The sequence below is a fragment of the Scyliorhinus torazame genome, chromosome 12, assembly GCF_047496885.1.
Source record: "Scyliorhinus torazame isolate Kashiwa2021f chromosome 12, sScyTor2.1, whole genome shotgun sequence".
In the NCBI taxonomy this organism is placed as follows: Eukaryota; Metazoa; Chordata; class Chondrichthyes; order Carcharhiniformes; family Scyliorhinidae; genus Scyliorhinus; species Scyliorhinus torazame.
Window position 1 is genome coordinate 87,278,528 of NC_092718.1, and position 23,720 is coordinate 87,302,247.

At 56.6% G+C, this 23,720-nt stretch overlaps 1 protein-coding gene across 2 annotated transcripts in view; it reads left to right on the forward strand.

Annotated features, from left to right (window-relative positions):
• LOC140386540 (fish-egg lectin-like) overlaps positions 1 to 23,720 on the forward strand; it is a 53,605-nt gene that overhangs the window by 18,669 nt on the left and 11,216 nt on the right. Inside the window, exons 1-2 of one of the 2 annotated variants that reach the window (XM_072468956.1) lie at positions 16,262 to 16,412; positions 22,253 to 22,480. In XM_072468956.1, the coding sequence (XP_072325057.1) occupies positions 16,340 to 16,412; positions 22,253 to 22,480 (301 nt within the window). In that variant the 5' untranslated portion in view covers positions 16,262 to 16,339. Of the gene's footprint in view, positions 1 to 16,261; positions 16,413 to 22,252; positions 22,481 to 23,720 lie in introns of those variants that run through there. The other variant, XM_072468957.1, reaches the window with a different exon arrangement.

Here is a 23,720-nt window from a genome sequence, read left to right on the forward strand (position 1 = left end):
GGCGGAGGATGCTTCCAGGTAAGCCTCGAAACACCGGAGCCAGCAGTTGAAAAGGTGATCCGCGCGTGGAGCGTGGGGGTCGAGCGAGAGCTTGTCGGGTTTCAGAGCAGCCTCCATTATAACTGTAGTGTATTAAATTGATGCACTAAGCGTCAAGAACCACAAAGACATGTGAGACTTTAACCAAGGCTTTAATACACTACATAGGAAGCTTACCCGACACAGACGACCCCAGACAAAATGGGTCAGGTCTCAGAAGCGGGGTCTTATACCTAACTCCCGGGGGAGTGGCCAAGGCAGAGCTCTCCGTGGCCAGGTCAGGTTACAGACAGGTGACCGAACCTCTACAGAGCTACAGTACAATGCACAGTACAATACACAGGATTACAGGGCCACGTTACACACAACTATTATATAACTATGGACAATGCGAGGGAAGTACAGTGGTGTATCACCACACCACTGACCCTCTGCCCTGTGTGTGTGGAAGCCGCTGACCCGTGACCCTCTAACCCCGGTTAGTCTGGAAGCTGCTAACCCCTGACCCTCTGCCCCGTGTGTCTGGAGGATGCTAACCCCCTGCCCCGTGTGTCTGGAAGCCACTAACCCCTGACCCTCTGCCCCGTGTGTCTGGAAGCTGCTAACCCCTGACCCTCTGACCCCGGTATGTCTGGAAGCTGCTAACCCCTGACCCACTGACCCGTGTGTCTGGAAGCTGCTAACCCCTGACCCACTGACCGTGTGTCTGGAAGCTGCTAACCCCTGACCCTCTGCCCCGTGTGTCTGGAAACCGCTAACCCCTGACCCTCTGCCCCGAGTGTCTGGAAGCTGCTAACCCCTGACCCTCTGCCCCGTCTGTCTGGAAACCACTAACCCCTGACCCTCTGACCCCGGTCTGTCTGGAAACCGCTAACCCCTGACCCTCTGCCCCGTGTGTCTAGAAGGCGCTAACCCCTGACCCTATGACCCCGGTCTGTCTGGAAGCTGCTAACCCCTGACCCTCTGCCCCGTGTGTCTGGAATCCAATAACCCATGACCCTCTGACCCGTGTGTCTGGCAGCTGCTAACACCTGACCCACTGACCCCGGTCTATCTGGAAGCTGCTAACCCCTGACCCTCTGACCCGTGTGTCTGGAAAACGCTGACCCCTGACCCTCTACCCCGTGTGTCTGGAAGCCGCTAACCCCTGACCCTCTGACCCCGGTCTGTCAGAAAGCTGCTAACCCCTGACCCTCTGACCCCGGTCTATCTGGAAGCCGCTAACCCCTGACCCTCTGCCCCGTGTGTCTGGAAGTTGCTAACCCCTGACCCTCTGACCCCGGTCTATCTGGAAGCCGTTAACCCCTGACCCTCTGCCCCGTGTGTCTGGAAGCCGCTAACCCCTGACCCTCTGCCCCGTGTGTCTGGAACCTGCTAACCCCTGACCCTCTGACCCCGGTCTATCTGGAAGCCGCTAACCCCTGACCCTCTGCCCCGTGTGTCTGGAAGCCGCTAACCCCTGACACTCTGCCCCGTGTGTCTGGAAGTTGCTAACCCCTGACCCTCTGACCCCGGTCTATCTGGAAGCCGCTAACCCCTGACCCTCTGACCCGTGTGTCTGGAAGCTGCTCACCCCTGACCCACTGACCCGTGTGTCTGGAAACCGCTAACCCCTGACCCTCTGCCCCGTGTGTCTGGAAGCCGCTAACCCCTGACCCTCTGACCCCGGTCTATCTGGAAGCTGTTAACCCCTGACCCTATGACCCCGGACTGTCTGGAAGCTGCTAACCCCTGACCCTCTGCCCCGTGTGTCTGGAAGTTGCTAACCCCTGACCCTATGACCCCGGTCTGTCTGGAAGCTGCTAATCCCTGACCCTCTGCCCCGTCTGTCTGGAAGTTGCAAACCCCTGACCCTATGACCACGGTCTATCTGGAAGCTGCTAACCCCAGACCCTCTGCCCCGTGTGTCTGGAAACCGCTAACCCCTGACCCTCTGCCCCGTCTGTCTGGAAGTTGCTAACCCCTGACCCTCTGACCCCGTCTGTCTGGAAGCTGCTAACCCCTGACCCTCTGCCCCGTGTGTCTGGAAACCGCTAACCCCTGACCCTCTGACCCGTGTGTCTGGAAGCTGCTAACCCCTGACCCTCTGCCCCGTGTGTCTGGAAGCCGCTAACCCCTGACCCTCTGCCCCGTGTGTCTGGGAGCTGCTGACCCCTGATCCTCTGACCCGTGTGTCTGGAAACTGCTAACCCCTGACCCTCTGCCCCATGTGTCTGGAAGCTGCTAACCCCTGACCCTCAAACCTGTGTGTCTGGAGGCTGCTAACCCCTGACCCTCTGACCCGTGTGTCTGGAAGCTGCTAACCCCTGACCCTCTGACCCGTGTGTCTGGAGGCTGCTAACCCCTGACCCTCTGACCCGTGTGTCTGGAAGCTGCTAATCCCTAACCCTCTGCCCCGTCTGTCTGGAAGCTGCTAACCCCTGACCCTCTGACCCCGGTCTATCTGGAAGCTGCTAACCCCTGACCCTATGACCCCGGTCTATCTGGAAGCTGCTATCCCCTGACCCTCTGACCCCGTCTGTCTGGAAGCTGCTAACCCCTGACCCTCTGACCCCGGTCTATCTGGAAGCTGCTAACCCCTGACCCTATGACCCCGGTCTATCTGGAAGCTGCTAACCCCTGACCCTCTGACCCGTGTGTCTGGAAGCTGCTAACCCCTGACCCTCTGCCCCGTGTGTCTGGAAGCTGCTAACCCCTGACCCTCTGACCCCGGTCTGTCTGGAAGCTGCTAACCCCTGACCCTCTGCCCCGTGTGTCTAGATGCTGCTAACCCCTGACCCTCTGACCCCGGTCTGTCTGGAAGCTGCTAACCCCTGACCCTCTGCCCCGTGTGTCTGGAAGCTGCTAACCCCTGACCCTCTGCCCCGTGTGTCTAGAAGGTGCTAACCTCTGACCCTCTGCCCCGTGTGTCTGGAAGCTGCTAACCCCTGACCCTCTGCCCCATGTGTCTGGAAGCTGCTAACACCTGACCCTCTGACCCCGGTCTTTCTGGAAGCTGCTAACCTCTGACCCTCTGCCCCGTGTGTCTAGAAGGTGCTAACCCCTGACCCTCTGCCCCGTGTGTCTGGATGCTGCTCACCCCTGACCCTCTGACCCCGGTCTGTCTGGAAGCTGCTAACCCCTGACCCTCTGCCCCGTGTGTCTAGAAGGTGCTAACCCCTGACCCTCTGCCCCGTGTGTCTGGAAGCTGCTAACCCCTGACCCCCTGACCCCGTCTGTCTGGAAGCTGCTAACCCCTGACCCTCTGCCCCGCGTGTCTGGAAGCTGCTAACCCCTGACCCTCTGACCCGTGTGTCTAGAAGCTGCTAACCCCTGACCCTCTGCCCCATGTGTCTGGAAGCTGCTAACCCCTGACCCTCTGACCCGAGTGTCTGGAAGCTGCTAACCCCTGACCCTCTGCCCCGTGTGTCTGGAAGCTGCTAACCCCTGACCCTCTGACCCCGGTCTGTCTGGAAGCTGCTAACCCCTGACCCTCTGACCCCGGTCTGTCTGGAAGCTGCTAACCTCTGACCATCTGCCCCGTCTGTCTGGAAGCTGCTAACCCCTGACCCTCTGACCCCGGTCTGTCTGGAGGCCGCTAACCCCTGACCCCCTGCCCCGTGTGTCTGGAAGCTGCTAACCCCTGACCCCCTGCCCCATGTGTCTGAAAGCTGCTAACCCCTGACCCTCTGACCCCGTCTGTCTGGAAGCTGCTAACCCCTGACCCTCTGCCCCGTGTGTCTGGAAGCTGCTAACCCCTGACCCCCTGCCCCATGTGTCTGAAAGCTGCTAACCCCTGACCCTCTGACCCGTGTGTCTGGAAGCTGCTAACCCCTGACCCCCTGCCCCGTGTGCCTGGAAGCTGCTAACCCCTGACCCTCTGACCCCGGTCTGTCAGAAAGCTGCTAACCCCTGACCATCTGACCCCGGTCTATCTGGAAGCTGCTAACCCCTGACCCTATGACCCCGGTCTGTCTGGAAGCTGCTAACCCCTGACCCTCTGCCCCGTGTGTCTGGAAGTTGCTAACCCCTGACCCTCTGCCCCGTCCGTCTGGAAGCTGCTAACCCCTGGCCCTCTGACCCCGGTCTGTCAGAAAGCTGCTAACCCCTGACCCTCTGACCCCGGTCTATCTGGAAGCTGCTAACCCCTGACCCTATGACCCCGGTCTGTCAGGAAGCTGCTAACCCCTGACCCTCTGCCCCGTGTGTCTGGAAGCCGCTAACCCCTGACCCTCTGCCCCGTGTGTCTGGGAACCGCTAACCCCTGACCCTCTGCCCCGTCTGTCTGGAAGCTGCTAACCCCTGACCCACTGACCCCGGTCTGTCTGGAAGCTGCTAACCCCTGACCCTATGACCCCGGTCTGTCTGGAAGCTGCTAACCCCTGACCCTCTGCCCCGTGTGTCTGGAAACCGCTAACCCCTGACCCTCTGCCCCGTCTGTCTGGAAGCTGCTAACCCCTGACCCTCTGACCCCGTCTGTCTGGAAGCCGCTAACCCCTGACCCTCTGACCCGACTGACTGGAAGCTGCTAACCCCTGACCCTCTGCCCCGTCTGTCTGGAGGCTGCTAACCCCTGACCCTCTGACCCCGGTCTATCTGGAAGCTGCTAACCCCTGACCCTCTGCCCCGTGTGTCTGGAAGTTGCTCACCCCTGACCCTCTGACCCGTGTGTCTGGAAGCTGCTAACCCCTGACCCTATGACCCCGGTGTGTCTGGAAGTTGCTAACCCCTGACCCTCTGACCCGTGTGTCTGGAAGTTGCTAACCCCTTACCCTATGACCCCGGTCTGTCTGGAAGCTGCTAACTCCTGACCCTATGACCCCGGTGTGTCTGGAAGTTGCTAACCCCTGACCCACTGACCCCGGTCTGTCTGGAAGCTGCTAACCCCTGACCCTCTGACCCGTGTGTCTGGAAACAGCTCACCCCTGACCCTCTGACCCGTGTGTCTGGAAACTACTCACCCCTGACCCTCTGACCCGTGTGTCTGGAAGCTGCTAACCCCTGACCCTATGACCCCGGACTGTCTGGAAGCTGCTAACCCCTGACCCTCTGACCCGAGTGTCTGGAAGCTGCTAACCCCTGACCCTATGACCCCGGACTGTCTGGAAGCTGCTAACCCCTGACCCTCTGCCCCGTGTGTCTAGAAGCTGCTAACCCCTGACCCTCTGCCCCGTGTGTCTGGAAGCTGCTAACCCCTGACCCTCTGACCCCGGTCTGTCTGGAAGCTGTTAACCTCTGACCCTCTGCCCCGTCTGTCTGGAAGCTGCTAACCCCTGACCCTCTGCCCCGTCTGTCTGGAAGCTGCTAATCCCTGACCCTCTGACCCGTGTGTCTGGAAGCCGCTAACCCCTGACCCTCAGCCCCGTGTGTCTGGAAGCTGCTAACCCCTGACCCTCTAACCCGTCTGTCTGGAAGCCGCTAACCCATGACCCTCTGACCCCGGTCTGTCTGGAAGCTGCTAACCCCTGACCCTCTGCCCCGTGTGTCTGGAAGCCGCTAACCCCTGACCCACTGCCCCGTCTGTCTGGAAGCCGCTAACCCCTGACCCTCTGCCCCGTGTGTCTGGAAGCCGCTAACCCCTGACCCTCTGCCCCATGTGTCTGGAAGCTGCTAACCCCTGACCCTCTGACCCCGGTCTATCTGGAAGCCGCTAACCCCTGACCCTCTGCCCCGTGTGTCTGGAAGCCGCTAACCCCTGACCCTCTGACCCCGGTCTGTCTGGAAGCTGCTAACCCCTGACCCTCTGACCCGTGTGTCTGGAAGCTGCTATCCCCTGACCCTCTGACCCCGGTCTATCTGGAAGCTGCTAACCCCTGACCCTCTGACCCGTCTGTCTGGAAACTGCTAACCCCTGACCCTCTGACCCCGGTCTATCTGGAAGCCGCTAACCCCTGACCCTCTGCCCCGTGTGTCTGGAAGCTGCTAACCCCTGACCCTCTGACCCCGTCTGTCTGGAAGCCGCTAACCCCTGACCCTCTGTCACGTGTGTCTGGAAGCTGCTAACCCCTGACCCTTTGACCCGAGTGTCTGGAAGCTGCTAACCCCTGACCCTCTGCCCCGTGTGCCTGGAAGCTGCTAACCCCTGACCCTCTGACCCCGGTCTGTCTGGAAGCCGCTAACCCCTGACCCTCTGCCCCGTGTGTCTGGAAGCTGCTAACCCCTGACCCTCTGACCCCGTCTGTCTGGAAGCCGCTAACCCCTGACCCTCTGTCACGTGTGTCTGGAAGCTGCTAACCCCTGACCCTCTGACCCGAGTGTCTGGAAGCTGCTAACCCCTGACCCTCTGCCCCGTGTGTCTGGAAGCTGCTAACCCCTGACCCTCTGACCCCGGTCTGTCTGGAAGCTGTTAACCCCTGACCCTCTGACCCGTGTGTCTGGAAGCTGCTAACCCCTGACCCTCTGACCCGTGTGTCTGGAAGCTGCTAACCCCTGACCCTCTGACCCCGGTCTGTCTGGAAGCTGTTAACCCCTGACCCTCTGACCCGTGTGCCTGGAAGCTGCTAACCCCTGACCCTCTGACCCGTGTGTCTGGAAGCTGCTAACCCCTGACCCTCTGACCCCGGTCTGTCTGGAAGCTGTTAACCCCTGACCCTCTGCCCCGTGTGTCTGGAAGCTGCTAACCCCTGACCCTCTGCCCCGTGTGTCTGGAAGCTGCTAACCCCTGACCCTCTGACCCGTGTGTCTGGAAGCCGCTAACCCCTGACCCTCTGACCCCGGTCTGTCTGGAAGCTGCTAACCCCTGACCCTCTGACCCGTGTGTCTGGAAGCTGCTAACCCCTGACCCTCTGACCCCGGTCTGTCTGGAAGCTGCTAACCCCTGACCCTCTGACCCGTGTGTCTGGAAGCTGCTAACCCCTGACCCTCTGACCCCGGTCTATCTGGAAGCCGCTAACCCCTGACCCTCTGCCCCGTGTGTCTGGAAGCTGCTAACCCCTGACCCTCTGACCCCGGTCTGTCTGGAAGCTGCTAACCCCTGACCCTCTGACCCGTGTGTCTGGAAGCTGCTAACCCCTGAGCCTCTGACCCGTGTGTCTGGAAGCTCCTAACCCCTGACCCTCTGACCCCGGTCTGTCTGGAAGCTGCTAACCCCTGACCCTCTGACCCGTGTGTCTGGAAGCTGCTAACCCCTGACCCTCTGACCCCGGTCTATCTGGAAGCCGCTAACCCCTGACCCTCTGCCCCGTGTGTCTGGAAGCTGCTAACCCCTGACCCTCTGCCCCGTGTGTCTGGAAGCTGCTAACCCCTGACCCTCTGACCCCGGTCTGTCTGGAAGCTGCTAACCCCTGACCCTCTGACCCGTGTGTCTGGAAGCTGCTAACCCCTGACCCTCTGACCCCGGTCTATCTGGAAGCCGCTAACCCCTGACCCTCTGCCCCGTGTGTCTGGAAGCTGCTAACCCCTGACCCTCTGACCCGTGTGTCTGGAAGCTGCTAACCCCTGACCCTCTGACCCGTGTATCTGGAAGCTGCTAACCCCTGACCCTCTGACCCCGGTCTGTCTGGAAGCTGCTAAATCCCTGACCCTCTGCTCCCAGTCTGTCTGGAGGCCACTAACCCCTGACCCTCTGCTCCCAGTCTGTCTGGAGGCCTCTAACCCCTGACCCTCTGACCCCGGTCTGTCTGGAAGCTGCTAACCCCTGACCCTCTGACCCGTGTGTCTGGAAGCTGCTAACCCCTGACCCTCTGACCCCGGTCTGTCTGGAAGCTGCTAACCCCTGACCCTCTGCCCCGTGTGTCTGGAAGCTGCTAACCCCTGACCCTCTGACCCCGGTCTGTCTGGAAGCTGCTAACCCCTGACCCTCTGACCCGTGTGTCTGGAAGCTGCTAACCCCTGACCCTCTGACCCCGGTCTATCTGGAAGCCGCTAACCCCTGACCCTCTGCCCCGTGTGTCTGGAAGCTGCTAACCCCTGACCCTCTGACCCGTGTGTCTGGAAGCTGCTAACCCCTGACCCTCTGACCCGTGTGTCTGGAAGCTGCTAACCCCTGACCCTCTGACCCCGGTCTGTCTGGAAGCTGCTAAATCCCTGACCCTCTGACCCCGGTCTATCTGGAAGCCGCTAACCCCTGACCCTCTGCCCCGTGTGTCTGGAAGCTGCTAACCCCTGACCCTCTGACCCCGGTCTGTCTGGAAGCTGCTAACCCCTGACCCTCTGACCCGTGTGTCTGGAAGCTGCTAACCCCTGAGCCTCTGACCCATGTGTCTGGAAGCTGCTAACCCCTGACCCTCTGACCCAGGTCTGTCTGGAAGCTGCTAACCCCTGACCCTCTGACCCGTGTGTCTGGAAGCTGCTAACCCCTGACCCTCTGACCCCGGTCTATCTGGAAGCCGCTAACCCCTGACCCTCTGCCCCGTGTGTCTGGAAGCTGCTAACCCCTGACCCTCTGCCCCGTGTGTCTGGAAGCTGCTAACCCCTGACCCTCTGACCCCGGTCTGTCTGGAAGCTGCTAACCCCTGACCCTCTGACCCGTGTGCCTGGAAGCTGCTAACCCCTGACCCTCTGACCCTGGTCTATCTGGAAGCCGCTAACCCCTGACCCTCTGCCCCGTGTGTCTGGAAGCTGCTAACCCCTGACCCTCTGACCCTGGTGTCTGGAAGCTGCTAACCCCTGACCCTCTGACCCGTGTGTCTGGAAGCTGCTAACCCCTGACCCTCTGACCCCGGTCTGTCTGGAAGCTGCTAAATCCCTGACCCTCTGCTCCCAGTCTGTCTGGAAGCCACTAACCCCTGACCCTCTGCTCCCAGTCTGTCTGGAGGCCACTAACCCCTGACCCTCTGCTCCCAGTCTGTCTGGAGGCCACTAACCCCTGACCCACGGTGTCCAGGTGGCAGTGTCAGGCTGGCAAGGTCACTGAGCGGGGCCTTGCCCATGAAAGGATGCTTGAATGGGAGTACATAGAACATAGAAAATACAGCACAGAACAGGCCCTTCAGCCCACGATGTTGTGCCGAAACTTTGTCCTAGATTAATCATAGATTATCATAGAATTTACAGTGCAGAAGGAGGCCATTCGGCCCTTTGAGTCTGCAATGGCTCTTGGAAAGAGCACCCTACCCAAATTCAACACTTCCACCCAACACCAAGGGCAATTTTGGACACTAAGGGCAATTTATCACGGCCAATCCACCTAACCTGCACATCTTTGGACTGTGGGAAGAAACCGGAGCACCCGGAGGAAACCCACGCAGACACAGGGGGAACGTGCAGACTCCGCACAGACAGCGACCCAAGCCGGAATCGAGCGATCTCTGGAGCCCCTGACATGATCCCGGCCTCCACCTCAAGTCCCAACTCACTATGAGGGGAACCCACACAGGGCACCACCCAGCCTGATGGTCACTATGCAAAAAATGTCAACATGACACCTTGGCAGTGCCAACCTGGTACCCTGGCAATGCTAGGCTGGTAGTGCCACCTGGGCACCACCCTGCCTAAAGGTCATACACCAGGGGCCTCCCAATCTCCTGGGAGACCCACATGAGTGCTGTTCCAAGTGGTCCCTGTTTGAGGAGACCAGTTTTTAAATTTTTTTAAATTCAAAAATATATACTTTATTCATAAAATTTATCATAAGCATTACAGAACATTTCGAATTGTACTGTACATTTCCGTCAGAGTTACACATTGCCTTGACTTTCTTCCATTCAATTTTGATAATATTATACACATATCACTACTTACGTCACAATTCCTTCTTAAATATTTACATTGTCATGTTTATTTTATACATTGGAGTGTTGGTGGCCCAGACCGAGGGGGGTTTACACTGTTACCCGCCCCTCGGTGTACATTTGCTGGAAAGACCTTACACAGTGGTCTTTCCCCATTGCGCCTTGGCGGCAGCTGCCCCAAGCTTGAGTGCGTCCCTCAGCACGTAGTCCTGGACCTTGGAATGTGCCAGTCTGCAACACTCGGTTGAGGACAATTCTTTGCACTGGAAGATCAGCAAGTTTCGGGCAGACCAAAGAGCGTCTTTCACCGAGTTGATGACCTTCCAGCAGCAGTTGATATTTGTCTCGGTGTGTGTCCCTGGAAACAGTCCGTAGAGCACAGAGTCCTGTGTCACAGAGCTGCTCGGGATAAACCTTGACAAATACCACTGCATCTCTCTCTAGACCTTCTTTGCAAAGGCACATTCCACAAGGAGGTGTGTGACCGTCTCATTTCCCCCACATCCACTCCGAGGGCAGCGTGCATTGGTGCAGAGCCTTCGGGTGTGCATGAAGAATCTGACAGGGAGGGCCCTTCTCACCACCAGCCAAGCTAGGTCTTGGTGCTTGTTTGAAAGTTCTGGTGACGAGGCGTTCTGCCAGATGACTCTGGCAGTCTGCTCAGGGGACCATCCAACGTCCTCCACGGTCTCCTTTTCCCTGAGGGCCTCGAGGACATTACGTGCTGACCACTGCTTCATTGCCCTGTGGTCAAAGGTGTTTTCCTTCAAAACCTTTTCCACGAAGGACAGGTGGTACGACACGGTCCAAATACTCGGAGCGTTCCGCGGCAATGAGGCCAGGCCCATCCTTCGTAACACCAGGGACAGGTAGAACCTCAGTATGTAGTGACACTTGGTGTTTGCATACTGGGGGTCCACGCACAGCTTGATGCAGCTGGACACAAAGGTGGCAACAGGATGAGGGAGGCGTTGGGTACGTTCCGCCCTCCCTTCTCCAGAGGTTTGCACATGGTATGCCTTCGGACACGGTCCATCTTGGATCTCCAGATAAATTTGAAGATGGCCCGGGTGACTGCTGTGGCGTAGGGTGGGGTTATGGGCCAGACCTGCGCCACGTACATTAACACCGAGAGTACCTCACACCTGATGACCAGAGTTTTGCCCGCAATGGAGAGGGAGCGTTGCTCCCACATGCCCAGTTTCCGTCTTAGCCTTGCGTTACGCTCCTCCCAGTTTTTGGTGCACGCCCCAGCAGCTCCGAACCATATCCCCAGCACCTTCAGGTAATCTGACCTGACAGTGAAGGGGACAAAAGATCGGTCGGCCCAGTTCCCAAAGAACATGGCCTCGCTCTTGCCACGGTTTACCTGGGCTCCCGAGGCCAGTTCAAACTGGTCGCAGGCGTTCAAGAGTCTGCGTACAGATGGGGGGTCCGAGCAGAAGACGGCAACGTCGTCCATGTACAGGGAGGCCTTGACTTGCACGCCTCCACTGCCTGGGATCGTCACTCCTCTTATACCCGGATCCTTCCTGATGGACTCGGCAAAAGGTTCTATGCAGCACACAAACAGGGTCGAGGAAAGAGGGCAGCCCTGCCTGACTCCGGATTTGATCTGGAACTTTTCTGATTCCCACCCATTGATTGAGACTGCGCTATAGATGTTGGTGTCGAGCAGTTTGATTCAATTGCGAATTCCCTCCCCAAACCCCATTTTGGAGAGCACATCCATCATGTAGGTGTGCGATATTCTGTCAAAAGCCTTCTCCTGGTCAAGGCTGATGAGGCAAGTGTCCACCCTCCTGTCCTGCATGTAGGCGATCGTATCCCTGAGTAGCGCGAGGCTATCAGAGATCTTCCTGCCGGGTACAGCACAGGTTTGGTCAGGGTGGATCACCGACTCCAGAGCAGACCTGACCCGATTGCCGATGACCTTGGCTAGAATTTTGTAATCCACATTCAACAGTGAAATGGGTCGCCAATTTCGAATTTCTTCCCTTTCCCCTTTCTGCTTGTAGATGAGGGTGATGATGCCTTTCCCCATGGACTCTGACATGCTGCCTTGCAGAAGCATACTCTCGTACACTTCCAGCAGGTCTGGGCCGATCCAGTCCCACAGAGCCGAATACAACTCGACCGGTAAGCCGTCGCTTCCGGGAGTTTTACTCGTCTCGAAGGACTTGACGGCCTTTGTCAGTTCATCCAGAGTTAGCGGTTTGTCCAAGTTTTCCAGCTCGCTGTCGCCTATGACCTCCGTGATAGTCGACAGGAAGGTCTGGGAAACAGTGCTATCTGTTGGCTTCAGGTCATACAGTCCGCCATAAAAGGATTGGCTGATCCTCAGGATGTCAGACTGCGATGACTTTACAGAGCCATCTTCTTCCTTCAGGCTGCTGATCACAGCGGTCTCTCTGTGTACCTTTTGGAAGAAGAAGCGCGAGCACGTTTCATCCTGCTCCACGGAGCGGACTCTGGAACGGAAGATAACCTTGGAGGCCTCCGAGGTGTAGAGCGAGGCTTGCTGGCTCTTCACCTCTTGGAAATCCTCCTTGACATCCACCCCCATCGACTGCAACTGGAACAAATTCTGCATACTCTTCTGGAGCCTGGACATGACCCCTCCTCTCTCTCTCACCTTTTGAACGCCCTTGAGGATGAAAAACCTTTTGATGTTCCCCTTGATTGCTTCCCACCAGAGATGTGGAGACTCAAAGAGGGGTTTCACGGTTCTCCAACCTTTGTAATCCCTCCTGAGTTCCTCGAGGTTCTCAGGGGTCAGCAGTTTTACATTCAGCTTCCATGTCCCCCTGCCCGCGCCCTGGTTTTCCTGCAGGTGGCAGTCGGCCAGTAGGAGGCAGTGGTCAGAGAAGAACACCGGCCTTACGTCAGTGGACCTGACCGTGAAAGCACGGGACACAAAGAAGTCTATCCTGGAGCGGACGGACCCGTCTGGCCGTGACCATGTGTATCTACGCTGCGCTCCGTCTGCAGGGTTGCTGCAGACGTCGAGCAGCTTGGCGTCTTTTACCGTTTCCATCAGGAGCCTGATGTAGCGTCTAGTTTGCTGTCGGCTCTGCCGGATCGTCCAGCCGCATCGATGATGCAGTTGAAGTCACCGCCCAGAATGACCGGCTTGGAGATGGCCAACAGCAGTGGGAGTTGCTGAAGGACTGCCAGCCGCTCACTCTTTACGGCCGGGGCGTACACGTTAATGAGTCTGAGAGGGACGTTTTTGTATTTGACGTCTGCTACGAGGAGGCGTCCGCCCACCACCTCCTTAACATCGGAGATGGTGAAGTTGCCTCCCTGCAGCAGAATACCCAGGCCGGAGGAACGACAGTCGTTTCCTCCTGACCAGATGGATGGCACGTGGGACCACCAGCTCGACCAGCGCCTGTAGTTGCTGAGGTGCGGAATCCCACACTCCTGCAGGAACAATAGGTCGGCTTTCACGTTGGCCAGGTGTCTGAGTGTGGCTACACACCGCGAAGTGTCTTTAATTCTTCGCACATTTATGGATGCAATTTTAAACCCCATTATAAAAAGGTAGATTTACCAGTCTCAGAGTCCAGAGTCTATACAGTTGGCTGTTCCAGCTGTTGGATGTTCACCAGCATGCTGGTGGTGCTCGCAAACTTTAGCACAGTTGCAGGGCTGAGAAAACTGTTCTGGTCCGCACTGGCCCCGTGAACTTGATGCAGATGGGGGGTGGTGTAGCCCTGGCGTTCGTTGTGGCAGTCAGTAGGTGTTGGGGTTGCAGGCCGGTCTTCGCCTGGGCTGTTGCTGCTTGTTACTTTCGGGGGTTGGTCTGTCACTTTGTTTTCGATGTCCGGCGTTTGGTCATACTGCTGTTCCCATGAGCCAGAGGTTGATGATCTCGGCGTGTTTTATTTTCTTCCCGGTCTGTGATCTGGGGGGTCTGTGCATCCCGTTCCACGTTGGTGCTTTGCCTCTTTATTTGAGGCCGATTCTTGTCTTGTTTTCCCTCATCGGAGGAGATGTCGGCGCTAAGTGCGCCGGCTGAAAGGTGCCGCTTTTTGCCACTCCCCATCGGGGGGTTCTTCAGTTTGTTTTTTTGTTTCTTCTTTCGTTTGTCCCTGTTCACTGTTTCCCAGGGCCCTTTATTCTTTGTCCCATCCTCTTCCATTGAGTGTTCCTCATCAGATGAGGCTGGGTTGGGTTGTCAGGGCGTGCTGGGGCCTCCTTTTTTTGTTGAGGGCCCTTCTGTTGATTTTCAGCATTCTGTGCCGTGGTGTCTTTTTCGGTGGAGGGTGTATGAACCTCCTCTCTGGTCGCCTTTTTAACTCCGCTGCTGATGATTTCTGCATACGTTGCCCCGGGTTTCGGGCAGGCCCTGTAAAGATGGCCGGCCTCCCCACACAGGTTGCAGCACTTGTCTTCCTTGCAGTCCTTAGTCATGTGTCCCTCCTGCCTGCAGTTTTTGCAGAAGGTCACATTGCAGTTTGCGGCAACGTGCCCCGTTTTGCCACAGGTGTGGCATACTCGTGGCTGTCCCACATAGTAGAGGTAGCCACGATTTCCTCCAATGGCAAAACTGGAGGGGGGATGCAGGATGGTTCCGTTGCCGTCTGTCCTCAGAGTCACCTTGATCTGATGCTCGCTTGTCCAGACGTCAAAGGTGTCTTTCAATTGCACACTGTCACTTTTCAGCTCAGCGTACCTGGCACATCTGAGCACATCAGACACGGGGACGTGGGGGTTGTACGTGTGCAGTGTAACAACCAATTTATTCTATGATAACCAAGGAATTGGGTCAGAAAGAATGTCTATGATGGCTGGAGTTAAGAGAACAGACTAATATATTAAAGAAAAAAAAAAAAAAGGGCAGCACGGTAGCATTGTGGATAGCACAATTGCTTCACAGCTCCAGGGTCCCAGGTTCGATTCCGGCTTGGGTCACTGTCTGTGCGGAGTCTGCACATCCTCCCTGTGTGTGCGTGGGTTTCCTCCGGGTGCTCCGGTTTCCTCCCACAGTCCAAAGATGTGCAGGTTAGGTGGATTGGCCATGATAAATTGCCCTTAGTGTCCAAAATTGCACTTAGTGTTGGGTGGGGTAACTGGGTTATGGGGATAGGGGAGAGGTGTTGCCCTTGGGTAGGGTGCTCTTTCCAAGAGCCGGTGCAGACTCGATGGGCCGAATGGCCTCCTTCTGCACTGTAAATTCTATGAACCCGGTTTTGCTGCGACGGTAGCGTAAACAGAGGCTCCACAGTCAGGATAGACAAGGGACTCTGGTTACCTTTTTCTTTGAACACGTTCAAGAATTTGATGCACGCTGCGACACTTTTGAAGGTGACGTCAAAATATCCATTTTTTGGGGAAGTTTTGCAAGCAGAAGATATCTGTTGCTTGAAACCCGCAACACTCGAGCAGCACCCGCTTCACAAAGAAGTTCCGGTCCACAGGTGACTCCCCTTCCGCCTTCTTCGCTGTGACTCGGACAGTGTTTCGCACTCCCCAGCTTGGTGGTCGGGATGCAGCTGCCGCCATAGCTCGTACGTTGAGTCTAAACTGTACCGGCGTTAGACCTAAACCAGAGCCTTAGACCAGCATTTAGATCCACCAATAGCAGCCAAGCTCTAAACGTTTCCTCTTTGACGACTTCAATCTCTCCGTGTTCTCCAATCCACGATCGACATCAAAATCCTCAGCTTCCCTTGATCAAATGATACTACACTTGATCTTAGCCAAAAGGCCGAGAAGCGGAGTTTACTGTTTGTGGAGACCAGTACTGAACTGCACTCGCCAAAGATCTCCAAGGCAAAGGGGATAGGTCCCAATACCTCGGGTGCCTCAGCAAACTGCATATTAGAGTGAGGCTAGCTTTCTTGCTCCTATGTGCAGAATTGCCAAAAAGCAATTCCGGGAGCGGGGTCGTCCGGCTTCTATCAGCCAAACTGGTGAGAAACACCCCATGGCCCCAATAAATGACAAACTGTGCTCAGATAGCGATGGAGAACTCGCTGACAGAGACAGTGAGAAACCCCTAGTCAAACCCACCTCAATGACACTTAGGCCGTGACCTGCGGCTGAGTTATGCCCGAAAGGCTGGTCAGCCTGGCGGGGCTGGCAGATGCTGGGAGATCCCACTTCCGGGATCTACCCGGCTCGCCCTGCCTCGTGTGATCGAATGCAACCTTGCAAGACGTCACAGTGTGAATCCTGCCCATTGTGGACAGATCACCTTTCAGCAAATCTGCAGATTAGAGTGAGACAGCTAGTCTTGTTCTAAGATACTCTCCCACAATCTGACCAAGGTGTGGGATCTAACCTCTCGCCTCGGAGATCCCACACAAGCGCCGTTCATTACTGGTCCCCACAAACAGGTACCAGATGGGGCTGGTTTAGCACAGGGCTAAAGATATGGCTTTTAAAACAGACCAAGGCAGGCCAGCAGCACGGTTCAATTCCCGTACCAGCCTCCCCGAACAGGCGCCGGAATGTGGCAACTAGGGGTTTTTCACAGTAACTTCATTTGAAGCCGACTTGTGACAATAAGCGATTTTCATTTAATTTCATTTCAGATGGAACAGCACTCATGGGGTCTCCCAGGGGATTGGAGGCCCCCAGGGGCTTGCCCTGGTGCTGCTGGTGCCATCCGCACACCATAGCACAGCCAGCCTGCCACCATGATAGTGCCAAGATGCCATCCTGGCAGTTTTCCTGTAACGGGGATCGGGCCTGGGAGTTCCCTGCTTACAGGTGAGTTGGGTTGGGTGTTCAGAGCTTGTGCCAAGGGAGGGGGAGAGAGATGGGGGGAGCGGGTGGAGAGATTTGGGGGGGGGGGGGGGGATTGGCCATTTGATCTCTTTCTGCACTGAGTTCCAGCAGGCAGAGCCTCTGGGTGCAGAGAATGGGACTGAGTGCGGCCTCGTTGGGGAGTTCCCTGCTGAGGCCCCAAACGTACCCGAAAGGGAACAGGCCCTTCGATGGCTTCGGATTTCTCCGTGCTCCGAGCACCGGACGACACATGGCTATTCACGCTCATTGTGGGACTCTGTTTGTTTGCATTCGGGTAGGTCGCACCCAGAGAGAGAGAGACGGAGAGAGAGAGAGACAGAGAGAGACAGACAGAGAGAGAGAGAGTCACAGAGAGAGAGAGAGACAGATTGTTATACCGTCAATTCACTGTGAGACTGTGAGAACGAGTGAACATTAGACTTTATTATCCATGAAATCGCCTGCCAGAGTCAGCTGTACAAGTGAGTGCCACCCACAGGTGGCCGGTCTATATATGGCCCTGGTGAGGGCGGAGCCCACCGGGGTTCCTGTACAGTACCTGGAAGTAGACCGTATCATCACTTCCAGGTCATAGGTCACATCATTATACAGACAGCTCATGCATTAGGTGAATACATTCACCACATTCACCCCTGTTAAAAAAATTAAGTCCAGCGGGGGTGACGTGGGGTCATTAAATTTTCAGTCTGTCTGGAGGCCGGATCGTTCTTTTAGACCTCCTCAGCTCTGGTGATGCGTTGGGCACGGTTGTTGCAGATGGTGACTCCGGGGCCGTCGTGTCTGGAGCTTGAGCCTCAGTCCGGCGTGTCGGAGACGGTTGGGGGTAGGCAGGGGGGTGATGGGTGGCGGTAGTGCCGGCGTGGGACAATACAGGAGACCCAGGGGTGCTGGGGGTGGCGGTAGGCAGTGGGAGGGGGCGCGTTTGCAGGGGAACTAGCTGGCGCCAGACCTCGGAGGGCGACCGTATCTTGCCGTCCGTCTTGGTGCGCAATGTAGGCGTACTGGGGGTTGGCGTGCAACACCCTCTCGACCAGGGGGGTCGGTCTTATGGCTCCTCATATGCCCCCGGATAAGGACTGGTCCTGGAGTTGTCAGCCAAGATGGAAGCGAGACTCTGGAGATGGACTTCCTAGGGAAGACAAACAGACGGTCGTGAGGGGTCTCGTTCGTGGCTGAGCAGAGGAGCGATCTAATGGAGCGGAGGGCATCGGGGAGGATCTCCTGCCAGCGGGGGGGTCGGGAGACTTCTGGACCGGAGGGCCAGAAGGACGGCCTTCCATACCGTCGCGTTCTCCCTCTCCACCTGCCCGTTTCCCTGCGGGTTATAGCTCATAGTCCTGCTCGAGGCGATGCCTTTGCTGAGCAGGTACTGACGTAGCTCATCGCTCATGAACGATGTGCCCCGGTCGCTGTGGACATAAGCAGGGAAACCGAACAGTGTGAAGATGCTGTGCAGTGCCTTAATCACAGTGGCTGAGGTCATGTCGAGACAGAGGACAGCGAAGGGGAAGCGGAAGTTCTCATCGACGACGGTTAGAAAGTATATATTATGGTTGGTTGAGGGGAGGGGCCCTTTGCAGTCAATACTTAGGCGCTCAAAGGGCCGGGAGGCCTTTACCAGGCGGGCCTTGTGTGGCCGGTAGAAGTGCGGTTTGCACTCCGTGCAGACCTGGCAGTCTCTGGTCATGGCCTTGACCTCCTCGGTGGAGAAGGGCAGATTGCGGGCCTTAATAAAGTGGGTAAGCCGGGTGACCCCCGGGTGACAGAGGTCATCGTGGATAGCCCGGAGTCGGTCATCTTGCGCGCTGGCGCATGTGCCGCGGGACAGGGCATCTGGGGGCTCATTGAGCTTCCCAGGACGATACTTGATATCGTAATTGTAGGTGGAGAGTTCGATCCTCCACCTCAAGATTTTGTCATTTTTTATTTTGCCCCGTTGTGCGTTGTCAAACATGAAGGCAACCGACCGCTGGTCGGTGACGAGGGTGAACCTCCTAGCGGCTAGGTAGTGCCTCCAGTGCCGCACGGCTTCCACTATGGCTTGTGCTTCCTTCTCGACCGAGCAGTGTCGGATTTCGGAAGCGTGGAGGGTTCTAGAGAAGAATGTTACTGGCCTGCCCGCCTGGTTGAGTGTGTCGGCCAGTGCGACGTCTGACGCATCGCTCTCTACCTGAAAGGGGACGGACTCGTCCATCGCGTGCATTGCGACCTTGGTGATGTCGGCCTTGATGCGGCTGAAGGCCGAGCGGGCCTCAGCTGTCCGGGGAAAAGTGGTGGTTTAAATAAGTGGGTGGGATTTGTCCGCATAGTTGGGGGCCCACTGGGCGTAGTAGGAGAACAGCCCCAGGCATCGTTTGAGGGCCTTGAGGATGTGGGGAGGGGGGAGTTCCGCGAGGGGGCACATACGGTCAGGGTCGGGCCCTAGGACTCCGTTCTCCACGACGTAGCCGAGGATGGCCAGTCGGGTAGTGCGGCCTGGAGGAACCTCTGAAGGTTGGCGTCATGGTCCTGCTGATCATGGACGCAGATGGTCACATTGTCCAAGTAGGGGTATGTAGCCTGCAAACCGTACTGGTCCACCATTCGGTCCATCGTTCTCTGAAAGACCGAGACCCCGTTAGTGACGCCGAAGAGGACCCTGAGGAAGTGGAAGAGTCGGCCGGCTGCTTCAAAGGCAGTGTAGTGGCGCTCTTCCACGCGGATTGGGAGCTGGTGGTAGGCCGACTTCAGATGGACCGTTAAAAACACATGGTACTGCGCGAACTGGTTGACCATCTCGGCTATGCGGGGAAGGGGGTACGCATCCAGTTGCGTGAACCGGTTGCTTGTCCGGCTGTAGTCCACAACCATCCGTTTCTTTTCCCCGGTCCGGATGACCACCACTCCAGGGGCTGTTGCTGGCCTCGATGATCCGTTCACTCAACAGTCGCTGGACCTCCGACTTGATAAATGTCATGTCTTGGGAACTGTACCGCCTGCTCCTGGTGACGATGGGCTTACAGTCGGGAGTGAGGTGCGCAAAGAGCGAAGGGGGGGAGATCTTGAGGGTCGCGAGGCTGCACACCGTGAGGGGGGGGGCAAGGGTCTGCCGAACTGTAGGATCAGGCTTCGGTGACTACATTGGAAGTCTAATCCAAGCAGTAGGGGGGCGCAGAGGTGAGGAAGGACGTACAGCTTAAAACGAGTGTACTTTGCGCCCTGCATCGTGAGGTTAGCGATACAGTACCTCTGGATCTGAACCGAATAGGAACCGGAGGCAAGGGAGATTGTTTGGGATGCGGGGTAGATGTGGAGGGAGCAGCGCCTTACCATGTCAGAGTGGACAAAGCTCTCCGTGCTCCCGGAGTCGAAAAGACACCGGGTCTCGTGCCCGTTGACCCAGTCGACCATCATTGGGTTTTTCAGGTGAATTTGGCTGCGACTGGTCGAGGGTGACTGCGCCAAGCTGCAGGTAGCCAGCGTGGTCGGCGGTATCGGGGTCACAAAATGGCGGCTCCCATGAGTCGCACGTGTCGGGTTGGGTCGAAGATGGTGACCAAGATGGCCACCCCCATCGGTCGCACGTGTCGGTCGGTGCTGGAGCTGACGACCAAGATGGCGGCCCCCACGAGTCGCACATGTCGGCCGGTGTTGGAACCAGCGGCCAAGGTGGCGGCCCCCATGAGTCGCATGAGGCTGATGACACATGTGAAGGGGGCGTACCGGGCAGGCACGCAGCCACATTGCGGGGTCTGCGGGCCTGTGAGTCCATGGGCTGGGCCTGGCGAGTTTTCGATTTCTGGGCTTTAGGTCGGCCCAGACAGACTCTGGCGAAGTGTCCATTTTTCCCACAGTTGCTGCACGTCGCTGTGCGGGCTGGGCAACGCTGCCGGGGGTGTTGACCCTGGCCGCAGAAGTAGCACTGTGGTTCCCCGGGCTGGACTGGCAGCCGCGCGGCACAGGCCTGTGACGTAGTCGGGTCCGACGGGGGCCGCGACGATGGTGTCCACGAGGGGTTTGCCGGGCCCGCGTGGACCGCACTGAGGCTCTGGTAGGCCGCCTCTAACGAGGTAGCTAGCTTTACCGTGACCCGCAGGTCAGAGGTCCCGTTTTCCAGCAAGCACTGCCTGATGTAGTTCGACCGGACCCCAGCCACGTGGGTGTCCTGGATCTGTAGGTTCATGTGTTCCTCTGCCGTCACATCCCAGTAGCTGCTATTCCTCGCGAGTAGGGTCAGGGTTTCCAGATACTCGTCCAGCGATTCCTCGACACGCTGACGGCGAGTAGTGAGAAGGTGTCGGGCGAACACCTCGTTTACGGGCTTCACGAAATGCGCCTTGAGGCTTGCGACCGCCGCCTCGTACGTGGCAGCTTTCTCTATCATCACGGAGATTCGATGGCTCACCCGAGTGTGGAGGAGCCGCAGCTTGAGGGTTTCTGTGGGAGACATTGTGGAGGAGTCGAGGTAGGCCTCGAAGCAGCAAAGCCAATGTTCTAAGATCTCCTTGGCCTCTGACGCGTGCGTGTCGAGTTCGAGCTTATCTGGCTTTAGAGCGGCTTCCATGGTGCTGTCGATGGATAATAAATTGTTATACTGTCAATTCACTGTGAGATCGTGAGAACGGTGAACATTATTAGGCTTTATTATCCATGAACTCGCCTGCCAGAGTCGGCTGTACAAATGAGTGCCACCCACAGGTGGCCGGTCTATATATGGCCCCGGTGAGGGCGGAGCCAGAGGCGGAGCCCACCAGGGTTCCAGTACAGTACCTGGAAGTAGACCGTATCATCACTTCCAGGTCATAGGTCACATCATTATACAGACAGCTCATGCATTAGGTGAATACATTCACCACACAGAGAGACCACACAGAGAGACAGAGAGTGAGAGAAAGAGGCAGAGAAACATGCAGAGACAGATAGAGAGAGAGATAAAGATAGAGAGACATAAAGATAAAGAGTCACAGAGAGAGAGACAGAGAGAGAGACAGAGAGAAAAAGAGAGAGAGAAAGAGACAGAGAAACAAGCAGAGACAGAAAGAGAGAGAGAGAGAGAGAAATAGACAGAGAGAGAGAGAGAAACAGAGAGACAGAGAGAGAGAGAGTCAGAGGGAGAGACAGAGAGAGAGAGAGTCAGAGGGAGAGACGGAGAGAGAGAAAAAAACAAGGAGAGAGAGAGACAGAGAGAGAGAGAGAGAGAAACAGGGAGAGACAAACAGAGAGAGACATTGAGAGAGAGAGACAGAGAAACAGGGAGAGACATAGAGGGAGAGAGACAGAGAAACAGGGAGAGACAAACAGAGAGAGACATAGAGAGAGAGAGACAGAGAAACAAGGAGAGACATAGAGAGAGAGACAGAGAAACAGGGAGAGACAAACAGAGAGAGACATAGAGAGAGAGAGAGACAAACAGAGAGAGACATAGAGAGAGAGAAAGACAGAGAAACAGGGAGAGAGACAGAGACAGACAGAGAGGGAGTGAGACAGAGAGAGAGACAGAGAGAGACACAGACAGAGACAGATAGAGAGAGGGAGAGAGAGAGACAGACAGAGAGAGAGACAGACTAGAGAGAGGGAGTGAGACAGAGAGAGACACAGACAGAGACAGACAGAGTAAGGGAATGAGACAGAGCCACAGACAGAGGGAGACAGACAGACAGATAGTGAGAGCGAGACAGTCAGAGCAAGACAGATGGAGAGTGAGTGAGTGTGAGAGAGGGAGAGGTAGAGGGAGTGACTGCGTATGGTTGTGTGACTGGGATGGGAGTTCAGTTGGGAATGTGGACTTCTCACCTTCACTTTGTTGTGTTTTCTCTCTCCAGCCACCAGATGCACAGATATTGCTGGAACAATGAAGCAGATTGATGCTGGAATCGGCATGGTGTTCGGAGTGAATTATACAGGCTCCGTGTACACCAGGCTGCGGGATTCCTGGATCCGGATCCCTGGTACACTCAAACACGTCACTGTGGGTCCGGCAGGAGTTTGGGGAGTGGATCACAAGAGAAAGATTTTTCGGATGACATCAGGAACCTTGAACCCTATATTCAGTAAGTCACGGCTTTACCAGACATTTATAAAGGATTTGCATTTCTCAAATGTTTCCCAGTCAATGAAATTTGTAGGAAATGAACAGACAGCGAGATTCTACTAATGTTCACTCAATACTGACCCTCTGACAGTGCAGCACTCCTTCATTACTGACCCTCTGACAGTGAAGCACTCCCTCAGTACTGACCCTCTGACAGTGCAGCACTCCCTCAGTACTGATCCTCTGACAGCGCAGCACTCCCTCAGTACTGACCCTCTGACAGTGCAGCACTCCCTCAGTACTGACTCTCTGACAGTGCAGCACTCCCTCAGTACTGACCCTCTGACAGTGCGGCACTCCCTCAGTACTGACCCTCTGACAGTGTGGCAGTCCCTCAGTACTGACTCAATGACAGTACAGCACTCTCTCAGTACTGATCCTCTGAAAGTGCAGCGGCGCTCCCTCAGTACTGACCATCCAACAGTGCAGCACTCCCTCATTACTGACTCTCTGACAGCGCAGCACTCCCTCAGTACTGACCCTCTGACAGTGCAGCACTCCCTCAGTACTGACTCTCTGACAGTGCAGCACTCCCTCAGTACTGACCCTCTGACAGTGTGGCATTCCCTCAGTACTGACTCTCTGACAGTACAGCACTCTCTCAGTACTGATCCTCTGACAGTGAAGCACTCCCTCAGTACTGACCCTCTGACAGTGCAGCACTCCCTCAATACTGACCCTCTGACAGTGCAGCACTCCCTCAGTACTGATCCTCTGACAGTGCAGAGTTCCCTCAGTACTGACCCTCCGACAGTGCAGCACTCCCTCAGTACTGACCCTCTGACAGTGCAGCACTCCCTCAGTACTGACCCTCCGACAGTGCAACACTGCCTCAGTACTGACCCTCTGACAATACAGCACTCCCTCAGTACTGACCCTCTGACAGTACAGCACACCCTCAGTACTGACCCTCTGACAGTGCAGCGCTCCCTCAGTACAGACCCTCCGACAGTACAGCACACCCTCAGTACTGACCCTCTGGCAATGCAGCACTCCCTCAGTATTGACCCTCTGACAGTGCAAATCACAAGAAATAAAGCGATGTGCACAGAGACCTCACATGTTTTTAGGGCTGGAGGAGATTCCAGAGGCAGGGAGGGTTGTCGGAGCTTGAGGTTGTAATAGAGATGGGAGGGTTGTAGGGGCTGGAGGAGGTTACAGAGATAAGGGGGATTGTAGGGACTGGAGGAGGTCACAGA